At 50.8% G+C, this 23,156-nt stretch overlaps 4 protein-coding genes across 4 annotated transcripts; all 4 read left to right on the top strand.

Moving 5' to 3' along the window:
• The first annotated feature begins 187 nt into the window (after positions 1-187).
• Positions 188-5,163, top strand: LOC148890953 (mediator of RNA polymerase II transcription subunit 26-like). Its single transcript, XM_089008558.1, has 4 exons — positions 188-315; positions 783-1,295; positions 2,102-2,176; positions 2,762-5,163. Exons 2-4 carry the CDS (start codon positions 1,215-1,217, stop codon positions 4,265-4,267), a joined length of 1,662 nt encoding a protein of 553 aa, XP_088864684.1. The 5' UTR covers positions 188-315; positions 783-1,214; the 3' UTR covers positions 4,268-5,163.
• Positions 4,347-9,221, top strand: LOC148890952 (mediator of RNA polymerase II transcription subunit 26-like). Its single transcript, XM_089008653.1, has 2 exons — positions 4,347-4,358; positions 5,267-9,221. The coding sequence occupies exons 1-2, from the start codon at positions 4,347-4,349 to the stop codon at positions 6,764-6,766; spliced, it is 1,512 nt and encodes a 503-aa protein (XP_088864779.1). The 3' UTR covers positions 6,767-9,221.
• Positions 9,222-10,920: 1,699 nt separating this feature from the next.
• Positions 10,921-18,638, top strand: cnn2 (calponin 2). Its single transcript, XM_089008618.1, has 7 exons — positions 10,921-11,081; positions 15,304-15,425; positions 15,501-15,567; positions 15,880-16,017; positions 16,106-16,222; positions 16,822-16,968; positions 17,476-18,638. The coding sequence occupies exons 1-7, from the start codon at positions 11,028-11,030 to the stop codon at positions 17,776-17,778; spliced, it is 948 nt and encodes a 315-aa protein (XP_088864744.1). The 5' UTR covers positions 10,921-11,027; the 3' UTR covers positions 17,779-18,638.
• A 1,185-nt stretch (positions 18,639-19,823) lies between these two features.
• On the top strand, positions 19,824-22,540 carry rps15 (ribosomal protein S15). The gene is made up of 4 exons (XM_089008942.1): positions 19,824-19,884; positions 20,240-20,325; positions 21,698-21,932; positions 22,376-22,540. Exons 1-4 carry the CDS (start codon positions 19,882-19,884, stop codon positions 22,487-22,489), a joined length of 438 nt encoding a protein of 145 aa, XP_088865068.1. The 5' UTR covers positions 19,824-19,881; the 3' UTR covers positions 22,490-22,540.
• Positions 22,541-23,156: the final 616 nt, after the last annotated feature.

Raw genomic sequence — 23,156 nt, 5'->3', positions numbered from 1 at the left:
AGGTGACTCCTAACAAGGAGCCGGAAATGGGGCCGGTTTTTCTATTTCTATTTCTATTCCCCGCCCCCGGTCTCGGTTAAAGCCGCACGTGATTGGTCGATATCCGTGGTCGGGGAGAATTACAGACACACGCAGCAGTGAGGAGAAGGGGGAGGGGTTAGAGACACGATTGAAAATGTCAAAGTGGGGACCTTATTTTGACTTCAATAAAAGACACATTTGGGAGAATTTAGCAGAGGAGCCGGGGAGGTCCTGCAGGACGCATGCTCTCTTTCGGAGCCATTTGAGCAGGTGACTGGAGGGCACCGTCGACAGGTACACTGGACAAATGTTCGCACATTATGCTGTTATTATGATTCAATTACTGGATTATTAATTGCACTAGTTGGTATTATAGCATTACTTATATGAAAAGCAAATTAGTGACAGCTGATCATCAGACCAGAGTAACCACAGGGAACGTGAAAGTTAGTGGATGTTCTGCGTGCGCATATACATCAAGCCATACAAATTAAAATATTTGATATAGTGTATTTTTTACATGGGTAATTCGTTTTTTCACACAATTTTTACATGATTTTAAGTACTTAATTCATTTAAGGAACAAAAAACTGAGGAGCCATTCGGGAGTCAAAAGAGCCGGATCTTTTGATTGAACCGAGCCAAAAGAACCGGCTCTCTGAAAGGATCCGGAATTCCCATCACTAGTGAATATGTGCTTGAGTGCTGGCAGTCGTCAAATGGCCAAGTGTCCTGTCTCCATGATCCGCCCTCTCTTTCAGACACAAGTCACTTGTTCGGGAGTCCCCCCCGCTCACTTCATTTGAGCGTTTGAACACACCTCGGGGTTCCGACTGGGGGCACGCGCGGCGCGGCGGCGTCGGCGCGGATGTTTGCTCGGCGTGGACTGCGCGGACGTCAGAGCGTGCGAGCCCCCAGCATGCACCGCGAGGCCGCCGAGAGCTCCCGCAGCTGGTAGCGAGTCTCGCCTCTCGCCCGCGATCCTCCCGAGCTCCACGCAACGCAGCACCGACGCGGTCCCGACCGGGGAGTGGGGGGCGACCGACTTGTCTTCCTTCCAGGCGCCGTAGAGGGTCGGGGGCGGGGGGATGCCGCGCGGACGTCCGTCGAGGCAAGGCTGCGACGGCGGCGTTTGAGCGGCGATTGTGTGTCGGTTTCCATTTTGGAGGCTTCCTCCCTCCGTCCTCCGGGCCATGACAAGTTCGACAACGGGCTCGGCAACCCCGCAGCAGATGAGGGAGCGGCTGCTGCAGGCCGTCGACAGTCACAGCAACGTGAGTGGAGCTGTAACGGCCACGGCGGGCGGAGCTGCTCGCCGTCGCCTCTTTCCGTGCCCATCTCGCCTTGCCACTCGGTGGCCATTTGATCGGGAAGCCGCGCGGCCCGCCGTCGTCGACGACGGCTCGGAAGCTAATTTAGCAACGGCGGTCGGCTGCGTCCCGCTCGCCCGCTTGGAACCTCCGAGTCCGTTAGCATGCTAACACTGACGCCAGAGCTCGGAAGTAGCATTCGGAGCTTGACGACGGCATCACGCCGACAAACGCGGGTCCCCCTCCTCGCCGCGTTTCGGTCCGCGTCGTCCAAATTCCAAATGGTCGCAGGCGACTTTGGCCGCCGACCGCGAGACGCTCGCGTTCCCTCCCCCGTGAAGCGAGCGTCGGTTGCGGTTAGCCAATTCGTAGCTCGGGGACGCTACCGCGACCGCGGCGACTTGCTAGCGCGAAGCTCGCTAGGCTAACGCGAACGAACGCAGGTAAACCTTGGCGCACAGCGATTGCCTTTCTGAAAAAGAAAGACAACGACGCCACTTTGCCTCCGTCCACCGTTTTTCGCCCTCTCTCGGTTGACGCGCCGTCGAGGACTTTTCAACGACGCTCGTATTCGTGACTTTGAAGGTAATGTCCGCCGCTCGTCGCTCGCTCGTCGCTCGCTCGTCCCGTTACAAACGCTGCGATGACAAGAAAAGGACTTTGGCCCAAATTCAGCCCACCTCAATTCTAAAATCAACGCCATTCCATTCTACACAAAGTCTCACCGATGTTTTGAAAAGTGCGACTTGTTTTTTGTGTGTGTGTTTCAGATATGCAACATGGTGGTTGTATTGGAGGTGATTACCTGTCTTGAGAAGTATCCTATCACCAAAGAAGCACTTGAGGTGAGAGAGATGCTCCCTTTTTCGACGCCCGTCAGAATTCTGCCCGTTTTCCACCGCACGGCGCCCGATGGTCCTGGCACTTTCCCAAAAGCGCCCCGAACGTCAAATATGCTAATATGCGCGACATACAGCACAGTTGAAATTAATGTCCTCTCGGACCCAAAATGTGGTGCAAAAAGACAGACAATTGACAACGGACAATACGTGTCGTTTCTGAATGTAAAGTAAGGTAGTGTCGGATGTAAAGTCAGGTATGACGTAGTGTGGTAATCCCAAAAAATTGAGTTCAGGATGATGGTACAGCATGTAGCGTGTACGCAGGGTTCGGTGAGTGTGGCGGTGGGGGGGGGGGAGGGGTGGCAGGGCTGGGAGGGAGCGCTCCCAACAAAATGTTTCAACTGAGCCAATCAGGATTTTGGAGGTCAATGTTGGCCATTTGTCCTGACGTTGCTTGATGGCCAAGCACAAAATCGGCCGCCCCGAATCGAAATGAGGAAAGTCGCGCCGCGCGGTGGAAAAGCGCTGGCTGGCTCGCTCGCTCGCTCGCCCGCCAAAAGAGTCGCCCCTAACGCACGTTTGCATTAGGAAACCCGCCTGGGAAAGCTGATCAACGATGTCCGCAAGAAGACCAAGGACGAAGACCTCGCCAAGCGGGCCAAGAAGCTCTTGCGCAACTGGCAGAAGCTGATCGAACCCGGGCACGCCGCCTGCGCCCCCGCCTGCGCCCCCGCCTCCACCAATGGCAGCTCTCATCCCTGCAGGGCGGAGGGCTCGCCGCCCGCCGCCTGCCCGTCGGCGAAGGGGGGCCACGAGGTCAAAGTCCCAAACGACGTTCACAACACGTACTCGCCCAAGGCGGAAAAGTCGGGCGGCGGCGGCCGCAAGCGGCGGGCGGAGCCGCGAGACGGCGGCCCGCGCCCGCCGGAGAAAATCTGCAGGCTGCCTTCTTGCGACGATCCGGCGGCCTCGCCGTCCCCCAGCAACGGGATCGCCGGCAGCCCGGACGCCGCCCGGACGTCTCCCGAGCGCTCTCGCTCGGACCACCCGGAGCACGACAAAGCGGGCCGCATTCCCGTCAACGCCGTCAAGCCGCGGCCCAGCTCGCCCGCGCTGGCCAAACCGCACGGCGCTTCGTCTTTAATCAAGGTGGCCGTCATGCAGCGGCAGGCCAGGACGGACGAGGGCGCCGGCGGCGGCGGAGCCTTTGCCGCCAAAAGTCCCCGCTGCCTTTCCGCCAGTCCCAAGAGCGCCAAGCAAGACGGCGCCGGGCGGCGCCCCGCCGCCACGCCGGCGGGAGATTCGCCCTCGTCGCCGTCGCCGTCGGCTTCCCGGACGCCCTCGCCGGAGCTGGCCCCCCGCCGCTCGCCGCCGGACTCGGAGAGCTCGCCGGCGCCCCCCCGCCCGCCGGCGGCGGCCGCCTGGGAGGACGCCGACGTCTCGCCGTCTTCGGCCTCGGAGCACAAGCGGCGGAAGTACCGCTCGCGAGACTACTCGGTCAACTTGGACGGCCAGAAAATGGAGGACGGCACGAAGCCGGTGCGCTTAAAAGAACGGCGGCTGACCTTTGACCCCGTCACGCGTCAGATCAAGCCCCTCGTCCATCGGGAGCCTCCCCCGTCGGAGGAGGTCGCCGCTCCCGAGCCCCGGCGGAGAACTGAGGTGGCGGCCCCGGCGCCGCCCGCGGCCGGCCCGGGGCCCGCCGACCCCTTCCGGCAGAGCAACTGGAAGGAGCTGTCGCGAAACGAAATGATCCGGTCCTACTTGAACCTTCAGAGCAACGTGCTGAGCTCGTCCGGGGTGCGGCCCCCCGGCGCCCACCTTTTCCCGAAGAGGGAGGAGGGCCCGCCCGCCAAGGAGGCCGGCCAGCGGCACGTTTTGCGGGCTCCCGGCCCGCCGGCCCGCTCGCTGCCCGGCGTCCACCGGGACGTGGAGGCCCGGGACCTGGAGCGCCTCCACCGGCGCCGCTGGCCCGGGGTCAACGGCTGCCTGGACACCAACGCCGCCTGGTACGACTGGACCGACTGCATCTCGCTGGACCCCCACGGGGACCGAAGCCAGCTCCACATCCTGCCGTACGTTTGCCTGGACTGAGACCGCGTCCGTCGGGCCCAATCCTAGACCTGCTTTGCCCCTCCCCCCTCACCCTCGCGCCCCTCCTCTTGCATCTGTCATGGAGATTTTGGTACCAAAAAAAAAAAAAAACAAAGAATATTTGAGTTGGTGACACCAAGGGCTGCTTTTGTGTTTGATTTTCAAGCAGAGACGGAGGCCCCCCCCCCCCAAGTCGCGGGAAATTGGCGTCAAAATTTGAGATGTGTTTCATTTGTTGTTTTTGTGCCGTCGACGCTTCAATCTGACGGTGTTGACGTGTCAAGCCATCTTCCACAAGATGGACCGACGCCTGCCGCAAGCTTTCTTTTTTCTCTTTCATTTTTTCTTTCATTTTTCCTTTCTTTTTGCTCTTTTCTTTCTTTTTTCTCTAATCAGGGATGTCAAACTCCGGTCCCGGAGGGCAGCCGTCCTCCGTGTTTTCCAAGTCTCCCCGTTGCAACACAGCCTGTTCCTTTGAATGCAACGGGGAGACTTGGAAAACACGGAGAAGGACGGCGGCCCTCGAGGACCGCAGTTTGACACCCAAACAAATTCATTTTGAAGCTGAGGCGAAAAACAAAGATGGCGTTATTACAAAAGTGACAAAAAGTCTCCCTGTCGCGACACGGCCTGTTCCTTAGAATCTCAGGTGCGTCGCTACAGGGAGACTTGGGAAAACATGGAGGAGGGCGGCCCTCGCGGACCGGAGTTTGACACCCCTGCTTGATGTCAGCGAGTAAATTATGGAGCATTTATTTATTTCCAAGGACTTTTTTGCTGATGTTTGGAAACATCTTGGTTTTCTTTTGGACCTCACGCCTGCCCCCCCCCCCTTACTTTATTTTTATTTGTGTCACGGCATCGTCACTCCCGCCGCGTCCCCTTTTTCTTTGTCATTTGCGAATGAGGAAAGTCGCGCCGCGCGGTGGAAAAGCGCTGGCTGGCTCGCTCGCTCGCCCGCCCGCCAAAAGAGTCGCCCCTAACGCACGTTTGCATTAGGAAACCCGCCTGGGAAAGCTGATCAACGATGTCCGCAAGAAGACCAAGGACGAAGACCTCGCCAAGCGGGCCAAGAAGCTCTTGCGCAACTGGCAGAAGCTGATCGAACCCGGGCACGCCGCCTGCGCCCCCGCCTGCGCCCCCGCCTCCACCAATGGCAGCTCTCATCCCTGCAGGGCGGAGGGCTCGCCGCCCGCCGCCTGCCCGTCGGCGAAGGGGGGCCACGAGGTCAAAGTCCCAAACGACGTTCACAACACGTACTCGCCCAAGGCGGAAAAGTCGGGCGGCCGCAAGCGGCGGGCGGAGCCGCGAGACGGCGGCCCGCGCCCGCCGGAAAAAATCTGCAGGCTGCCTTCTTGCGACGATCCGGCGGCCTCGCCGTCCCCCAGCAACGGGATCGCCGGCAGCCCGGACGCCGCCCGGACGTCTCCCGAGCGCTCTCGCTCGGACCACCCGGAGCACGACAAAGCGGGCCGCATTCCCGTCAACGCCGTCAAGCCGCGGCCCAGCTCGCCCGCGCTGGCCAAGCCGCACGGCGCTTCGTCTTTAATCAAGGTGGCCGTCATGCAGCGGCAGGCCAGGACGGACGAGGGCGCAGGCGGCGGCGGAGCCTTTGCCGCCAAAAGTCCCCGCTGCCTTTCCGCCAGTCCCAAGAGCGCCAAGCAGGACGGCGCCGGGCGGCGCCCCGCCGCCACGCCGGCGGGAGATTCGCCCTCGTCGCCGTCGCCGTCGGCTTCCCGGACGCCCTCGCCGGAGCTGGCCCCCCGCCGCTCGCCGCCGGACTCGGAGAGCTCGCCGGCGCCCCCCCGCCAGCCGGCGGCGGCCGCCTGGGAGGACGCCGACGTCTCGCCGTCTTCGGCCTCGGAGCACAAGCGGCGGAAGTACCGCTCGCGAGACTACTCGGTCAACTTGGACGGCCAGAAAATGGAGGACGGCACGAAGCCGGTGCGCTTAAAAGAACGGCGGCTGACCTTTGACCCCGTCACGCGTCAGATCAAGCCCCTCGTCCATCGGGAGCCTCCCCCGTCGGAGGAGGTCGCCGCTCCCGAGCCCCGGCGGAGAACTGAGGTGGCGGCCCCGGCGCCGCCCGCGGCCGGCCCGGGGCCCGCCGACCCCTTCCGGCAGAGCAACTGGAAGGAGCTGTCGCGAAACGAAATGATCCGGTCCTACTTGAACCTTCAGAGCAACGTGCTGAGCTCGTCCGGGGTGCGGCCCCCCGGCGCCCACCTTTTCCCGAAGAGGGAGGAGGGCCCGCCCGCCAAGGAGGCCGGCCAGCGGCACGTTTTGCGGGCTCCCGGCCCGCCGGCCCGCTCGCTGCCCGGCGTCCACCGGGACGTGGAGGCCCGGGACCTGGAGCGCCTCCACCGGCGCCGCTGGCCCGGGGTCAACGGCTGCCTGGACACCAACGCCGCCTGGTACGACTGGACCGACTGCATCTCGCTGGACCCCCACGGGGACCGAAGCCAGCTCCACATCCTGCCGTACGTTTGCCTGGACTGAGACCGCGTCCGTCGGGCCCAATCCTAGACCTGCTTTGCCCCTCCCCCCTCGCCCTCGCGCCCCTCCTCTTGCATCTGTCATGGAGATTTTGGTACCAAAAAACAAAGAATATTTGAGTTGGTGACACCAAGGGCTGCTTTTGTGTTTGATTTTCAAGCAGAGACGGAGCCCCCCCCCCCCCCCAAGTCGCGGGAAATTGGCGTCAAAATTTGAGATGTTTCATTTGTTGTTTTTGTGCCGTCGACGCTTCAATCTGACGGTGTTGACGTGTCAAGCCATCTTCCACAAGATGGACCGACGCCTGCCGCAAGCTTTCTTTTTTCTCTTTCATTTTTTCTTTCATTTTTCCTTTCTTTTTGCTCTTTTCTTTCTTTTTTCTCTAATCAGGGATGTCAAACTCCGGTCCCGGAGGGCAGCCGTCCTCCGTGTTTTCCAAGTCTCCCCGTTGCAACACAGCCTGTTCCTTTGAATGCAACGGGGAGACTTGGAAAACACGGAGAAGGACGGCGGCCCTCGAGGACCGCAGTTTGACACCCAAACAAATTCATTTTGAAGCTGAGGCGAAAAACAAAGATGGCGTTATTACAAAAGTGACAAAAAGTCTCCCTGTCGCGACACGGCCTGTTCCTTAGAATCTCAGGTGCGTCGCTACAGGGAGACTTGGGAAAACATGGAGGAGGGCGGCCCTCGTGGACCGGAGTTTGACACCACTGCTTGATGTCAGCGAGTAAATTATGGAGCATTTATTTATTTCCAAGGACTTTTTTGCTGATGTTTGGAAACATCTTGGTTTTCTTTTGGACCTCACGCCTGCCCCCCCCCCCTTACTTTATTTTTATTTGTGTCACGGCATCGTCACTCCCGCCGCGTCCCCTTTTTCTTTGTCATTTGCGTTGAAATGGACTTTGTTGGGGCTCCACATTCCACCCTTGTTGACATTTCTGCGTTGTCTGCGACTCAGAAATAAAAAGTCTGGTTGGGAAATTTGCTTTCAGGTTTGTCCGTTGAAAGTGGTGGCGAATGGTCGCCCAAAGTCCCCATCCGGAAATGACGGCAAGTTTGTCGTTTAGGTTGCGGGTGAGCGAATGGCTCTCGGCTGAGCTACGGCGGTGCCTTGAAATCTGTGGGACGCCATTTTTGCCTTCTATTTGTTGATGCCGGCGATGCGTAGCGCCCGTCAACTTGACTCGCTCTGCAACAAGTGGCGGTTTGGTGGGCCCGTTTTTGGGAGAAAAGTCTTCAACCGCTCATCACGAAAGCCCAAAAATGTGACAAATATGCCCTCCCTTCTAGACAGCCACAGAGCCTCACATTTGAAATCGGACATCTTGACCAAATGCACGTCCAGGCACGCATAGTCTTTATCCTCCACAAAGACTTTACCCCCATGATTTGCACGCTGAACTGAAGCAAAAGCTATGACGAAAACAAAAGACTTTTTGACGTTTGTCATTCTTGTATGTTTTGGACAACTTGAAAAGGGAACTAGAAGGTTTGTCCTGCGCAAGAATCTTATTTGAACAAATTCATTCATTTCAGATGTGACGCGTTGATTCCCCTTTTCTCATTTTGAATTGATGACGACAAGAAAATATGAAGCGAAAAAAATCTCCACAAACAAAATGGAGCAGACTTTTAATTTCAAGACTTTTGAATGGATGACGAGCAGAACGTTGACTATTTCAACTATGACAAACAGACAGAGTTGCTCTCTCTTGTGCCCATTTCACGACTGCGCTCTTGTCCTAGATTTTGCTTTTTTGTCATCGGTATGCATCAAAGATGTTACTTTTTTTTTTAATTTAATTGAACTAGGGGCTCTAAGGTGGCCCTACGACAGATTCACGCCATTTCCGTTTAGTGCAACGGGGGGGGGGGGATCTCAAGGCACCGCTGTGTTTATATGGAGCCCATCATCTTTTTGGGCTGTTGTTTTTTGTTTCGTTTGGGCAATCCGCAGCCAAACGTTTTCACGTCGTCTGTCACCTCGACTCCATTTTGTCGCTTGTCAAGCCAAATCAAATGGCGAGAGGAAGCCGCTGGCAGAGGCTTGTTGTCCATTCCCTTTTCCATCGGTCCTTCCCCAACGTGGTCGTCGTCGTTTGGCCTCCTGGCGCACTTGCTCACTCTTCCCCACCGACGTGCCTTGCTCAATGGCAAATCTGCATTTGCTTCCGCCTGCCAGGGCCGGACGGGTTCTCGGGCAACACCTCTGAATCCTGTCATCACGGTCAAGCTGGTATATGCACCCTTTATTTGAGGTTTTATTTTATTTTTATTTTTTTTTTGGGGGGGGGGGTTTACACATCATTTTTGGAAGCCAGAATAAGTGCACACCTCAGCTGGCAATAAAATGTGCTCCACCAGATTGATCATGTTCAGAATGTTTTCTTTTGTTTTGATTGTTCAGTGTTTAACATCTCAATTGTTTGACCAATAAAAAGATCTCATTGTTCCCATCTGCCGTTTGATTGGATCGTGCCACTTTACGCAATGCGATTGAAGGAGCAACCTTGAACGTTGCCACAACAACTACACTGTCCGGTACTTCGGGAACCTTTTTGACTAAGGCAGCCATAAGTCAACTTTTTACAAATGTTTTTCAGTGAGAGCCACACACCTGCACGTGATTTCAACCAAAGAATTATAATAAACCATTTCATTTCTGAGCGCCTTTCAAACCACTCAAGGTCACTTTTCAGTCACAGGATGTGTTCATTCAAATAACTTTGTCATAATAGTTGTGTTACGAAGGCGGAAGTACGCGCCGCCAAAACATGGAAGGTAATTGAACACCTAAAAAAGCCACTGTCTGGAAGTAAACAATCTGCTGTAACTTTGTAATAATACTCACGTTTCGTATGAATGGTTGTCTGTTTCTCATGATTGGTAAAAATCCAACCAAACCATCGCAATGAAAATGAACTGGCCGGGTCCTTACGCAAAGTTGCGACTAGCTAGCCTCCACGCTGCTCATTAGCTTGCACGCTTGCTTTCTGCTGCCTCTCGCTGAAGTATATTGACGCTAACGTTAGCGTGGGGCTTGTCATAGTGCCGTGGGCTTGTTTCATCGCAAATTAGAAGTTGTTCTCTCCACAAAACGAATCCTGAAGTGTAAGATGCTCGTCGTCTTTTTTTAAAACGGGGGTTTACCTGTTTTGACATTAACGGCACCTAGGTCAGTATCTTCCAAGTCACCATCTTCCAATCAAATCAATTCTGGCATAGGAGTGTTTTTTGATTTTTTTTACAACTAAGTTTGTCTATGGTTGTACGCGTGTATTTTACAACGGTGAGAAAAGAACGTGCGACAAAATGGATTTGTTGAAGTTCCACTTTGTGGGAAGCGAAGCAGGAGGTAACCCAGGCAACGGAATTGGAAAAGTTCCTTCCATATATGGACTTTTTCATCTCAATCGCCACCGAACCAAAGAAAGACCACGAAGAAGTTTGGGATCAATTGACAGAGAGTGAGTGGTCGGCCAAGACGCTAACCCGTTCTGCACGCGTGTCTACTTCGTCTGCTGATTGTTTGGTGGCGAGTCGACGGAAAAGCAAGGTTTGGACCTTGTCATTGGAAAGAAAGCGGACTTCGGCGTCCTCCTTCGCCCTCTTGCACTAATGCACTTGTCTTTTTCATCCGATTGCGGATTTGACACATATTGTATACTACGTACGGCGTAGTACTTTGCTGCGTTTATTCTTGTTCATCCAAGAAGCACGAACAAGGAGGAAAAAGTGTGTACAAGATGGAAAATGTTCAAAATTTGCCAGCGTTTCACATTTATCTTGTCCTGTTGGTGCAGCAGTGACTACGTATAGCAAACACATTAGCGTTGATTTCAACATCCGTTTCTCAAAGTGGGGTCATGCAAAAAAAGGATTAGCATTGCAAGAAATTCACTTTATTTTTCAAATTGTAATCAATTATCAGCAACAATTTATTCATACGTATATTTATCTCTGTATCACGGAGCCAAGCAGTCAAATACATACCAAATACAGAAGTACTATTTCACTAGTATCAATTGTTCATCCGATATGGCACAAAGAGTGACGGGTTCCTCTCTTGTTTATCCAAGTCTTCCTCTTTGGACGGAGCCCTGGGAGCTTTCCGATTGGCTGCCGTCAAAGAGAAAAGGAAGCCATTGGCCCAACCTCCAACCTGCGGACGCCGCGAACGCCCCCAACTTATTTTTTCTTACTTTTCAAGTCGCCAACGGGTCATTTTTTTCAGCCGTTTGACGCCCAAACTCCCAGCATGAGCTTCAACAAAGGTCCTTCTTACGGCTTAACAGCCGAAGTCAAAAACAAGGTACGTACCTCAACTTGTTGTTTGACTATCAAGACGAAATGGACGCGAGTCTCCCGAAAGTTTTTTGGGGCATCTTTTTGCGCTCTTGTCGAGACCGTCGTCTGCGTCTGCGTCTGGGAAGCCTCCATTTTGATGCGCCGATTTAGCCCAGTTGGGTCACCACGTCGTCCACCCACAAGAGAAGAAATAAGACCAAATCCACGAACTCGCTTCCAACATCAAGTGACTCACTCGAATCAACGTGCGAGCATTTTGCAATTGGAACACGTTGACTTTGAAAACTGTCGCAATCCTCCAAAAAGTGGCGCAGGAGTTTGTCCGAAGCAGACTTTGGGCGTTGTCGCTCTTCGCTCTCTATTTCGCAGACTCGCCGGCGCGCAATCAAGTGTCCGTGTGGCACATTTCAATCGCTGGCGATTCTTTTCGAGCCGATGCGCAAAGTTGGCATTGTGACTGAAAATAGCGCCTCGTGCCATTTGGCCATTCGACACGATCGATTGTCGAGTTTCAACATTTCAAAGTCAACCTTTTTCCTTTCCTCGGCAAGCACATTGTTTGAAGAGCATTTTATTCTGACGTTGTGATGATTCCTATTCGTTTGATCGGCCAACGCATTCCAATCATGACTTCGTGTAGAACGCGGCTCCCAAATGAGCTGCTTGTTGGAAACTTGTGGAGAGAAAAGGGGCGTTTGCGTGGAAATAGTGTGGCGCCCCCCCCGCCCTTGACATCCGGATCCACTTAAAATACCACAGTCGACCCGAGAGATAAGGTTTCTTTGGTAGCATGTGAAGCGTTCTTCTTGAATCGTGCCAATCATCTGCACTTGCCATTTGAGATGGTGATCAATGCGGTCGGAAACGTCAACGCGTCCCGTAAAATAAACAACAGCCAAGTTAAAGGACAACCGACACCAGCCAAAAGACGCAGGCTGATCTTTTGAGTCAAACGCAAAACGGCAATAAAAATGACTCCTCGGCTGGCGCTATACTGCTCTGGTCCGTTGGAAATGGCTGCTTTGTCCGCTGGGAATTTGTGTCCACTTACACCTTCTTTGTGCGCGTTACTGCAATTGGCTGCCACACGATTCACCATGGCGTCATTTATGTCGTTTTCCTTGAAATTTTGCCATCAACACTGTGTTTTCAGACCAAACAAAGTACCCAAAATGTCACTTTCTCGGTCAGGGGCGTTCCGAATGTCATGTCACTTCGGCATCGTCGTCAACTCCAAAACAAGACTTCATGAATATTCAGCTCCGGTTTTAAAATGGAAAATATAGTTAGATGCCGTGGAATCTTTGTCAAATGCGCTCAGTACAAGTCATTTGACAAATTATGGACGCAACTTGTCCGGAGGTGTCGGTTGACCTTTAAAAGACATACATGGCCGCTTTGAGGGGGAATCGATCAAGATATAAGTGTGGCATGTGCATCTCATCCAATGATGATTTCCTATCCCGTGACCTTCTTGTTGATCATGGCGGATCTTCCAAAAAGATGCTACAAAAACAATCATACGGTAGTGTGACGACTCCCGCATGCTTTAAAAATCAAGCCTACTTTTTCCAATCCAAATCCACGGCAAGCATAACGGAGCGCGTCTGCAGTGATTTAGCGCTGGCCCAAGGTACGATTGAACCTTTTGAAGGGAACACCCAACACTTGAATGCCACAGGACAACATTTCTCAAGCCTCTCTCGGGCTCTCCCCGTGGCTGTGTTTTCATACGTGGAAATGATTGGATTGTTCGTACAGTGATACCTCGGCTTACGATCGCCTTGGCTAACAAACCTTTTGGCTTACATGCGTTTAATTCACCAGAATTTAATCTTGGCATACAAACTATTTTTCGGGATACGCACGGGGCGCCAAAGTGAGTGGTGTGTGGTTCGCAAATGAGCCCGTTCTTCTAACAACAAAATGGCAGCCGACTGTATTTTCTCCTCTATTACCCACCCCCAGTCTTCGGTTAAAGCCACGCGATTGGTCAAGGACACTGCAGTGAGGTCAGAAACGCAGAGCTGCAAATTAAAATAGATAGGCGGACGGCAGAGAGAGTGCGAAAATGGATAGAAAACACAGTGAACTTTGGACTCGTTTCAACTTTATTGATAGTTCAAAGGCAGAGTGTAGACTGCAAGGTTAAAATATCTTATCAATCAGGCTCCACAAATAACCCACACAAGCCATCTGTACACTTGAGGCAAAACGCTATCACCCCAGCTCAACAGAACGCAATTGATGAGGAACTAGGTAAAATTATCGCAGAGAAAGCACGGCAACTTCACTCGGATATCGTCAAGAGGCAACCTGGAAGTTCGCCATCCATTGATGATTTCAAGGCTGGCCATGGATAGTTTGAGAACTTTAAGCGTCGTACAGGGATTCATCGTGTCATTCGTCATGGTGAGGCAGCCAGTTCTGACGAGAAAGCTGCCAAAGCTTACAAGGAATCAATCATTCGTCAAGATGGTGGAAGAAGAAGGCTACGTTCCTCATCAAGTGTTTCATGCTGATGAAAGCGGCCACTCCATGCCATCAAGCCATCAACGGCCATCACAAAGGTCAATAAAACCACTTTATTATACGGTACAGTTTATTTCTTTAATTGCAGTACCATAGCACATTTATTATACATAAAATAAGGTATATTGTGTGTAGTTTTGCAGCTTGGAAAATGAGAAAGTAGAGAATGATGTTTTATGGGGACCTGGGAACGGATTATTCTCATTTTAATGGTTTCCTGTGTGAAATGAATGTTTGGGATACACACTTTTGGCCTTACACACTCTGTCTGGGAAGCAATTAAGTTGGTATCAGTGTACTTGCGTCCTCGTCAAATGCGCACAAAGTGGCAAAGCTTGAAAGTGCTGCAAGCTGGATGGGCGGAACGCCGTCGCTGCCGACTTTGGTATTTCCTGCTATCGCTGAGGTGCGCTAGCAGTGAAACGTCAGCACTTGAAGTCCTCCTCCCTGCCGGCCTTGTTTGAGTTCAAGCCCCTCTTGCCGACTTTCCGAGAGCATCCATGCGCCCTCGGGAGCAGCGTCGGTGGCATTCCTCACATTCCACACGGCTGTGGCAATTGCACGAGGATCCGGAGGACTCTGACAATCCCGTGGCCAATCTTTGTTGTCTTCTGCGGGGCCGTTCCCCAAAATGAGGGTATTTCGTGGCGCCCGGGCTCCTTTCCTTGGGCTTGCTTTGTTATCCTCCACGTGAGGGGCAGAAGAAAAGGTTCGCAGCCAATGCTTTCTCCGTGAATGCTTCTCTTGTGTCTTGGCGACAGAGACGGAAAAGCTTTCAACTTGCTCGCAAAAACGCAACCAGCCGTTCGTCCTCAACCTCTCTGCTTTCCTTTGAGGAGAGTTGAGCTGGTTTTGGAAACAGGATATCCTGTCGTGCGTGTGTGCGTGCGTGCGTGCGTGCGTGCGTCAAGTCAACTGATGGATAATTTCTTCATGAAGCGGGAATCAAAAGTAAAAACCAAAAGTTTCTTTATCTTTGGGACGGCACGGGAGTTAAGTGCTGGCCCCCAAATGGGCAGCAGCAGAAAAAGCACTGGGGGGACAGGGACAAAAAGAAACTCGCGGGAGGGAGAGAGGGGGCTAATACCTAGCGGCTAATAGCTATCTATTGGCTGTCTAGCAAACTATCTATTAGCTCTAATTGAGTTACTTCTGAGTGAACGCTGGCGCGTGTGGCTGCCGCTGCTCCCCCACAGAAAAACTTATCCTGTGACTGTAAAGTGACCTTGAGACTTTTGAAAGGCGCTTAGAAATGAAATGGATCATTAATATTACTACACGTTCATTTATTGCTCCTATGTTTAAAAAAAAAAAAAAACATGGAAAGAGGACGTTCAGAAAAAAAATGGCTGCTAATGAAATCCCGAGTGGAGTCCTAAATGGCTTTTTTTTTCCAATTTGTGGTCCGCCTGGAGTCAAAGAACCGCCTTTTTGCCACACAAGGGCAAATGTAACGCTCCGTAACGAGCGTCACACACCATGATTGTGAATTTGACCGACATAAATGTAAATTTCTCCACTGTGAGACTTATAAAGGCATATCCAATCCAATCCAAAGTGAAGTTTTCACGTGTCGGAAGCATCTTTGCCGCCTCGCCCTGACGGAAGCCCGCAACCCGCTGACGAGAACCATTAGAAATGAAGGAGGTAAGGAATCCCAATGACCTCCTGACCTTTCTTCTCTTCTCGGGCAGATTGCAATGAAATACGACCTCCAGAAGGAGGAGGAGTTGAGGATCTGGATCGAGGATCTGACCGGCGCCACCATCGGCTCCGACTTCCAGAACGGCCTCAGAAGTGGCGTCATCCTGTGCCAGTAAGCCGAGAGCACCGAAGGCTCCCTTGGTCTGGTTCTCGGACGCCCCCTAAATCCGTTGCTCTTCTTTCTCAGGCTTATTAACAAGCTCCGACCTGGCTCTGTGAAAACCATCAAACACTCGTTACTCAACTGGCACCAGGTGAGTGGCCGCATGACGCAGTCTTGTCTTGTTGAGGGTGCGCTCAGGTCCGTTGCCTTCCTGACTGCATCTTGTGAAATCCCCCCACCACTGAAATAGCGCAGTTGTCCCTGCCAGCCGCTCCTAGCATTTTCTGGGCTAGGAGCTAGCATTTGTATGTTTGTACACGGTGCCCTCTATCTTTTAGCAGCAAAGCAATATTTAGACTGATTAAACGTACTATTTTCATGTTTATTTTGCACTTGCGCTGTTAATTAAATATGACTCAGTAAAAGTATGTATTTCCTTCAATCGTTTGATTTTGACTCTTAGCTGGAGAACTTGACCAACTTCATCACGGCCATTAAAGCGTACGGCCTGCAGCCCCACGACACCTTTGAAGCCAACGACCTTTTTGAGAACGGCAACAAGACGCAGTTGCAGACCACGCTGCTGGCCTTGGCCAGCATGGTGAGTGCCGAGCTCCGTCCGGGGAATGTCCGCTTTCTGGCTCGAGGCAGAAGTTGGCCATTGCGCGCTGGCGGTGGTGTTTGCGCAGGCCAAGACCAACGGCGCCCAGTCGCGGGTCGACATTGGCGTGAAATATGCGGACAAGCAGAAGCGGACCTTCGACGAGGACAAGCTGAAGGCTGGCCAGTGCGTCATTGGCCTCCAGGTAGACACTTTGTTTTGTCTACTAACAACTGCACGCGTACATTTCGTGGCCCAACGTGAAAGCCGTCTCGTTCAGTTCGTTTGAGTTACTTCCGGGTTGAGTGAAGGCCCAGCTAGCTATCTGTTAGCTAGCTAGCCTTCTATTCATTTGAGTTACTTTCGGGTTGAGTGAAGGCCTAGCTAGCTATCTGTTCGCTATCTATTAGCTAGCTAGCTTTCTATCTATCTGAGTTACTTCGGGGTTGAGTGAACGCTGGCACGTGTGGCTGCCACTGCTCACCCACAAAAAAATGATCCTGTGACCTTGAAAGTTTTTAAAGGCGCTTATAAATGAAATGTGTTTATTTTTATTATGTTCAATTCAAATCCTACGACCGTTCTGCTCTCTTTGACTGCTTTATTTCCTATATAGGATAGCTGTCCGCGTGAAGCCCTTTTTTTATAGCTTGGATGTTAAAGCGCTATATCAATCAAAATGGATTGTATTGTATCCTTTGGCCCAGCCGAGGGATTTGACAGATGTGCCAATGGCCCACATCAAGAAATGAACCCTTGCGGATGTAAATGATGATTTTGAATTTTTGTGTTTGTCTTGTTGAGATGGGGACCAACAAGTGTGCCAGCCAGGCGGGCATGAGCGCCTACGGCACCAGGAGGCATTTGTACGACCCCAAATGTCCAATGCTGCCCCCAAAGGACAACACCACCATCAGTCTGCAAATGGGAACCAACAAGGGGGCGAGCCAGGTAAGGGCAGGGAATCGCCCCAGCGCCTCACTTTGCAATCGTCCAAAAATACGTGTCAAGAGGACGGCACGCGTTGTTGTTGAATACCAATCGCTCTCTGATCGAGTCATTTTGTGAGATGAGACTTATCAATTGTTTGAATGGAAAAATCAAGCAGGAATCAGAGCAGAAAGCAGAAGATTCTTTCATCTTCAAGAAACGTGACGTCGTTGAGGAAGCGAGGCTTAGCGACTGCCTCTCTTTGAGTTTTTTTGAAATCATTTTCTCAAAATCACATTAATATATAGAATATACGGTATATTGTATATAATATGCATGTGCCCCCGCCCCTCGCCTTTTTTTCTCCTGGGCCAATGAGGCGATGAACATTGAAATCTGATTGGACAGAAGAAAACAAAGCCAAAAGGTTTCTTGGATTGGATTGGATTGGATATGCCTTTATTAGTCTCACAGTGGAGAAATTCACATTTCTTGGCACTGATGTTAGCGTTGCATTTTTGTTTTTAGGCCGGGATGACGGCGCCGGGGACAAGACGCGCCATCTATGACCAGAAACTGGGCACGGACAAGTGCGACAACAGCACCATGTCCCTCCAGATGGGCTACAGCCAGGGAGCCAATCAGAGTGGCCAGAACTTTGGCCTGGGCCGGCAGATCTACGACGCCAAGTACTGTACCAAGAGCAGCGAGGTGGCCGAGGAAGAAACTCACGGCGCCAGCGGAGTCTACATCCCAGACTACCAAGATGAGGGATACCAGGGTTACCAAGAGGAGGAACAGGTGTACAGGGAGGACGGAATTGATTACTGAGGCCAATGAGCCATTCATTCGTTCCCTTTTAAAATAACAACAAAAACATAGCAAATGTTTTTAGGTTTCTATCCCAAGGATGCTTCATCTTCCGGGTGTCTCACGATGCCTCGTCGTCGACTTTATTTATCTTCTTCCCAAATTGTTCCACATATCCAAATTGACGGTAGCTGTGTCATTTATTCTTCTTTTCAATCTGGAAAAAAAAGCCGACAAAAGCTTTGGCTTTCGTTTTGTCTCCCTGGGAGTTTTATGTTGGTGTGCCAAATGTCCTTTTTACCAGTGCTGCACTTGGCATCTTCGTGGTGGTCTGTCAGGAGATGTGAAGCATGCTGAATTTGTCTGGGAAATCAGTGGATGAAAGCACCCGCACAATCCAATCCAATTGAATTGCAATGAATTTGACGGGTAGCTGATAGTCGGACACTTTGCTGTTTTTTTTTGTTTTTTTTTGTGATGACATGATGAGAGTTTCTACTCACACTGTTTGCCTTTTCTTATTTTAATTTTCGCATTACAGCACAGGAAACATTTGCAGCCACTGAAGTTGAAGTTGTTTGACAGTCCAAGGTGGCAGGAAGTTCTTATGAATCAATCAATTTTTTTTGAACGGTCCAAGTATGAATACACTACTGGATATTTTCTCTCAAGTGAATCATTCCTTTTACAATCTTTATTCTCATTTTCTGTTTTATTTATACAGAATTTCATCAATATTTTTTCAGTGACTCCTAATTGTCTTTTTATCTTGGTGTTAATCTGAGAAAATATGAGCATCATCGTCTCTATTGCGGTATTATGTTTTTTTAATCTTGTCGAAGTGTACAGAATAAAGTAGCGAGTGTCGTTGGTTTTGTTCATGTCATTGTCATAAATGTGTATTCATTACCCTGTGCGATTGTGTCCAGTGTCTCTGCAGATATTGAGTATGCGTCTATGATTAAAGTGTTCCCTTTATATTTAACGGCATATTTGAAATAATTGACAAACGTCTGTGGTGTCACACGTGAGCGCCGTGGCGCTAACGCGAGTACGTCTTCGAAGTGCGCCGTACACCCTTGAAGTCTTTAATGTCTTTCAAGTGCGTCTCAGCCTGACGCATTCCCACGCATGCAAATGCAAATATGAATAGCCTTCGCGCGACAGAGAGATCGGGAGAATCACATGGACACCCACACCGCGTCGGACGGAGTTCACAGCACGACTTGCTCGACTCCGCGCCACCATCAAGCTCTGGGACACATTACATCGGCGGCTCACTTGCCTGGCAGATCTGACTAATGAATAAAGAGAAACGTCAAACGCTTTAGACTCACAGATCCCGACAACTAAATACATACAAGCCAATAGTGTGTCGCCTCATATCGAGGTGATTCCTGGAGCTAAATGTTAGCACAGAATGCTTGCAGCCATCATACGAAGGCTTCTTGCTCCAAACAAAAGTGAACTTTGTGGAAGTAACAAAAACAAATGGAGGGCACTTCTTTCGGTCACGACCCGTAGCTCATGACCATAGATGAAGGATGGGACGTAGATCGACCGGTAAATTACAATTATTGCCAAGTAGGAAGAACCATGTTATCCACACATATATTCTCCGTACAATAGACGTCCATATACAACCACCGACTCGTTAACTGTATTGACGAAACAAAATAATCGATAACTCCTGTCCATTTGTTGCCATGTGTTGAGTGTGCGTGTGTAAATGTGTGTGTGAGGCAAAGACATGATTGGGGACATTTCATTGATTGATGTCACCTGCGAGCTGATCATGTGATACCCGGAAATTGTGAAGCCTTTTTAAGAACACGCGCAGAATAAATGTTGGTCGAATTCCCAGGCCAATGATTGACACGCCGTGCATCATTATTCTCTCGTGAGTACTTTCAATCGCTACGAAAAGCTACCATTTTGGTTACTGTTACAACGCTAGGACTGCTGCCAGAATGACTAGCGCAACACCATGTGAACTTTGCTGTCACTTTGCGTCGAATGACGGTATCGCACCACCGGCAAAAGCCAGCGTGGTCTGCCTGAAGTCGCGCGATATGAGAAAGAACGAGATCCCGCGCCTCCCTTTCTCCCGGAACTCTCGGCAAAATGGTAGGTCCGCAGTCCTTGGGAAGCGGTTCTCCACACAATCCAAATGCATCTGCCCCCCGCCTAAAGCGTTGGGGACACATGAGTGTATCGTTGCAATGTTGGACGCCGTTAACAAGCCCACAGTCGAAAATGTTGCTCGTTCACGTCGGCAAAATGGGCTCATTCGCTGTCGGGGGACGCGACGCCCTGTGCTAGGCTAACTGCTAGTTTAGCTACGGTGCTTCTTAACGATACATCGTCTCGTGTCTGCTTTGGGTTTACTTCAAGAGACTGTTTCCATCTCAGCCATCCACGCAACATGAAATGAAATTTATTTTTGAGTGAATCTTAAATGTCGGCGTTTGTCTTGTCTTAGGCGGACGCAGAGATCAAGAAGAAGCGCACCTTCAGGAAATTCACCTACAGGGGTGTTGATCTGGACCAGCTTCTCGACATGTCCTAGTAAGTTGAAGGCCGCGAGTACTTTGCAATGTTTGGCTGTAAAATGTCCTCCTGGAAAAGGTAGTCAGGGTACCTCAACTTGGAAGTGATTGACCTGACTGATCGATCGATCGATGTGTGCGAATTGAAGTACAACTTTATTGTCAGATGCGCTGCGTGTAACATGTATCAATGTAGGAACATATATGATGCTTTCATCGCTGGCCTTCATTTATTTTCATTGCCAAAGGGTTAATGTAGCGCTAGTCGGTGGCTGCAAACGCGCCGCACGCGTCAAGCAACGATTGGACAGATTAAATAGTCCAATTTACAACACCACAGATACGTTATAGTCATGTGTCGTTCGCGAACGAGCCGGATCTCTGAAGTGAACGAAGAGAGCCGCTCCCAAGAAGAAGCCGGAAATGGGAGTCGACTTTTTCCCCCCTCTATTCCCTGCCCCCAGTCTTCGGTTAAAACCGCACGTCATTGGTCAAGATCCGTGGTAGAGGCAGGACGGGAGATTTACAGACACACGCAGCAGTGAGAAGGGGGTGGGGTTAGAAAAACGGTTCAATGAAAGACATTTCTGAGAATTTAGGAGAGGAGCTGGGGAGGGAGTGCAGGATGCGTGCACTGATTTGGAGCCACTTGAGCAGGTCGCTAGTGTAGACAGGTACAGTGGACAAATGTTATCACATGATGCTTTTATCATTCAATTATCATTTTACCAGTCTGTATGATAGCATTATTAATATGAAAAGCAAATTAGTGACAGCTGATCTTCAGACCAGAGTCACCACAGGGAAAGCTAAAGTTAGTGAATGCTCTGTGCACACATATATACATACACATACAAATCAGAATCATCTTTATTGCCAAGTATGTAGAACACACAAGGAATATATATATATATATATATATATATATATATATATATATATATATACAGTAAAGTCTCGTTATATCAATATTCAAGGGAGTCCGAAAAAATATCTATATAACCGGGACTATCGATATATCCGAGCCTGTTTGCATGTAATTTTCTCCGTGCGTGCATAGAAATAGTATCGATATAACCGGGACTATCGATATATCCGATATCGATATAACGAGACTTTACTGTATATATATATATATATATATATATATATATATAAAGCCATATCAATAAAAATATTTGATATCGTGTATTTTTTTTACATGAGTAATTTGTTTTTCACATGATTTTGGTAGTTAATTGAAGCAAAAAACTGAGGAGCCATTTGGGAACCAAAAGAGCCCGATCCTTTTAGTGAGCCGATCCAAAAGAACCGTCTCTCTGAAAGGAGCCGGAGAATTCCCTTCATTAATAAGTTAGCCTGACTAGAAGCACGTGTGTTTGCCCACGCAGCGAACAGTTGATGCAGCTATACTGCGCCCGTCAGCGGAGGAGGTTGAACCGCGGCTTGCGCCGTAAGCAGCAGTCGCTCCTGAAGCGTCTGCGCAAGGCCAAGAAGGAAGCGCCGCCCATGGAGAAGCCCGAGGTGGTGAAGACCCACCTGAGGGACATGGTCATCCTCCCCGAGATGGTCGGCTCCATGGTTGGCGTATACAACGGAAAGACCTTCAACCAGGTTGAGATCAAGGTGAGGGCTTCAATGCAGATGGTTGATTTGAAAATCTGCCGGCGTTGGCGGTGAGCCGCCGGCTAGCGTGCCTGCCTCACAAAACGGAGGTGCGTGCTGATTTCCATACTGGCCTTCCTGTGTGGAGTTTGCACCGGATTGTCCCAGAATTGGGGATTTTTCGACATTTCACTAAAGTTCCTCTGGAAAATGGCCTAAAATGTATCCAGAAATTAGTTGACAATATTGAACGAAGCCACGTTTGAGTTGATTGTTTTGGGGGGCGTTTTGGTGTGACTCTGCACTGGAAAGACCGCCGCCCTCTGCTTTGCGCGCGACGGCGGCGCCAACAAGGACGCGCCCATCTTTTGCTTTCATCCGACCAACCGGCACAGGCGCAAGCAGAGTCACTGATGGAGGAAGCTTTGAGCAGATGACTAAAGCGAGTGGTTTTGTCCCCACAGCCCGAAATGTGTGGCCACTACTTGGGCGAGTTCTCCATCACCTACAAGCCGGTCAAGCACGGTCGTCCCGGTATTGGAGCCACACACTCTTCACGTTTCATCCCTCTGAAGTAAAATGGCTGGCTGCTTTGTACCAATAAAAACAAAAAATGGCTACTCACCAAACCTTTCTGCTAGACTTCATTTCCATTCCAAACGTTTGTTCACTATTGCCTGCCTGTCTTGACTATTCCGCCTGAGGAAGATTGACCTTCTTAAAAATAGTTTGCATTTGTCATGGAGATGCTCAACGTGTACAAACTGACTGTCCAGCTCCGGGCCTGGAGGTCCACCGTCCTGCCTGTTTTCTGGCCCTGGGTTGGTTGAAACACCCGATTCGGATGATCAGCTCACCAGTCGCTTCTGAGGAAGCCTCCTTCATGTCCTCTTTGACAACATCCATAAACCTCCTCTTAGGCCTTTCTTTTGGTCTCCTGCCAGGCAGTTCAAGGCTCAGCATCCTTCTCCCAATATGTTCACTTTCTCACCTCTGGACATGTCCAAACCTTCTCAGTCTGGCCTCTCTGACTGATTTGAATCAGGCATATTGCTGGCGGGAGAGCTGGAAAAGCGCCAAGACGGACGGGTCCCTGAGGACAGACTTTTGTACCCCCTGCTCTAAGTTGTTCTTAAGTATCACTACACTATAGTATCATAAATATATTAGATTATAGGCCCATTTCACGGTCAGATCAGGGCATTGTCATCAAATGGTGAGTAGTTTTGCTTTATTGCATGTTGC

This window comes from Hippocampus bargibanti, linkage group LG11, assembly GCF_051943395.1.
Source record: "Hippocampus bargibanti isolate YZ-2025 linkage group LG11, ASM5194339v1, whole genome shotgun sequence".
NCBI lineage: Eukaryota > Metazoa > Chordata > Actinopteri > Syngnathiformes > Syngnathidae > Hippocampus > Hippocampus bargibanti.
Note: the sequence above shows the minus strand (reverse complement) of the source record. Positions and strands in the feature narration are given on the sequence as shown.

Coding starts and splice junctions, on each gene's coding strand:
- LOC148890953 (XM_089008558.1), top strand. CDS start 1,215: ATGACAAGTTCGACAACGGGCTCGGCAACCCCGCAGCAGATGAGGGAG. Junction 1,296..2,101: donor CCGTCGACAGTCACAGCAAC/GTGAGTGGAGCT, acceptor TGTGTGTTTCAG/ATATGCAACATGGTGGTTGT. Junction 2,177..2,761: donor TCACCAAAGAAGCACTTGAG/GTGAGAGAGATG, acceptor CGTTTGCATTAG/GAAACCCGCCTGGGAAAGCT.
- cnn2 (XM_089008618.1), top strand. CDS start 11,028: ATGAGCTTCAACAAAGGTCCTTCTTACGGCTTAACAGCCGAAGTCAAA. Junction 16,018..16,105: donor TGCTGGCCTTGGCCAGCATG/GTGAGTGCCGAG, acceptor GTGTTTGCGCAG/GCCAAGACCAACGGCGCCCA. Junction 16,223..16,821: donor AGTGCGTCATTGGCCTCCAG/GTAGACACTTTG, acceptor TGTCTTGTTGAG/ATGGGGACCAACAAGTGTGC.
- rps15 (XM_089008942.1), top strand. Junction 20,326..21,697: donor CAGCTTCTCGACATGTCCTA/GTAAGTTGAAGG, acceptor TTGCCCACGCAG/CGAACAGTTGATGCAGCTAT. Junction 21,933..22,375: donor TCAACCAGGTTGAGATCAAG/GTGAGGGCTTCA, acceptor TTGTCCCCACAG/CCCGAAATGTGTGGCCACTA.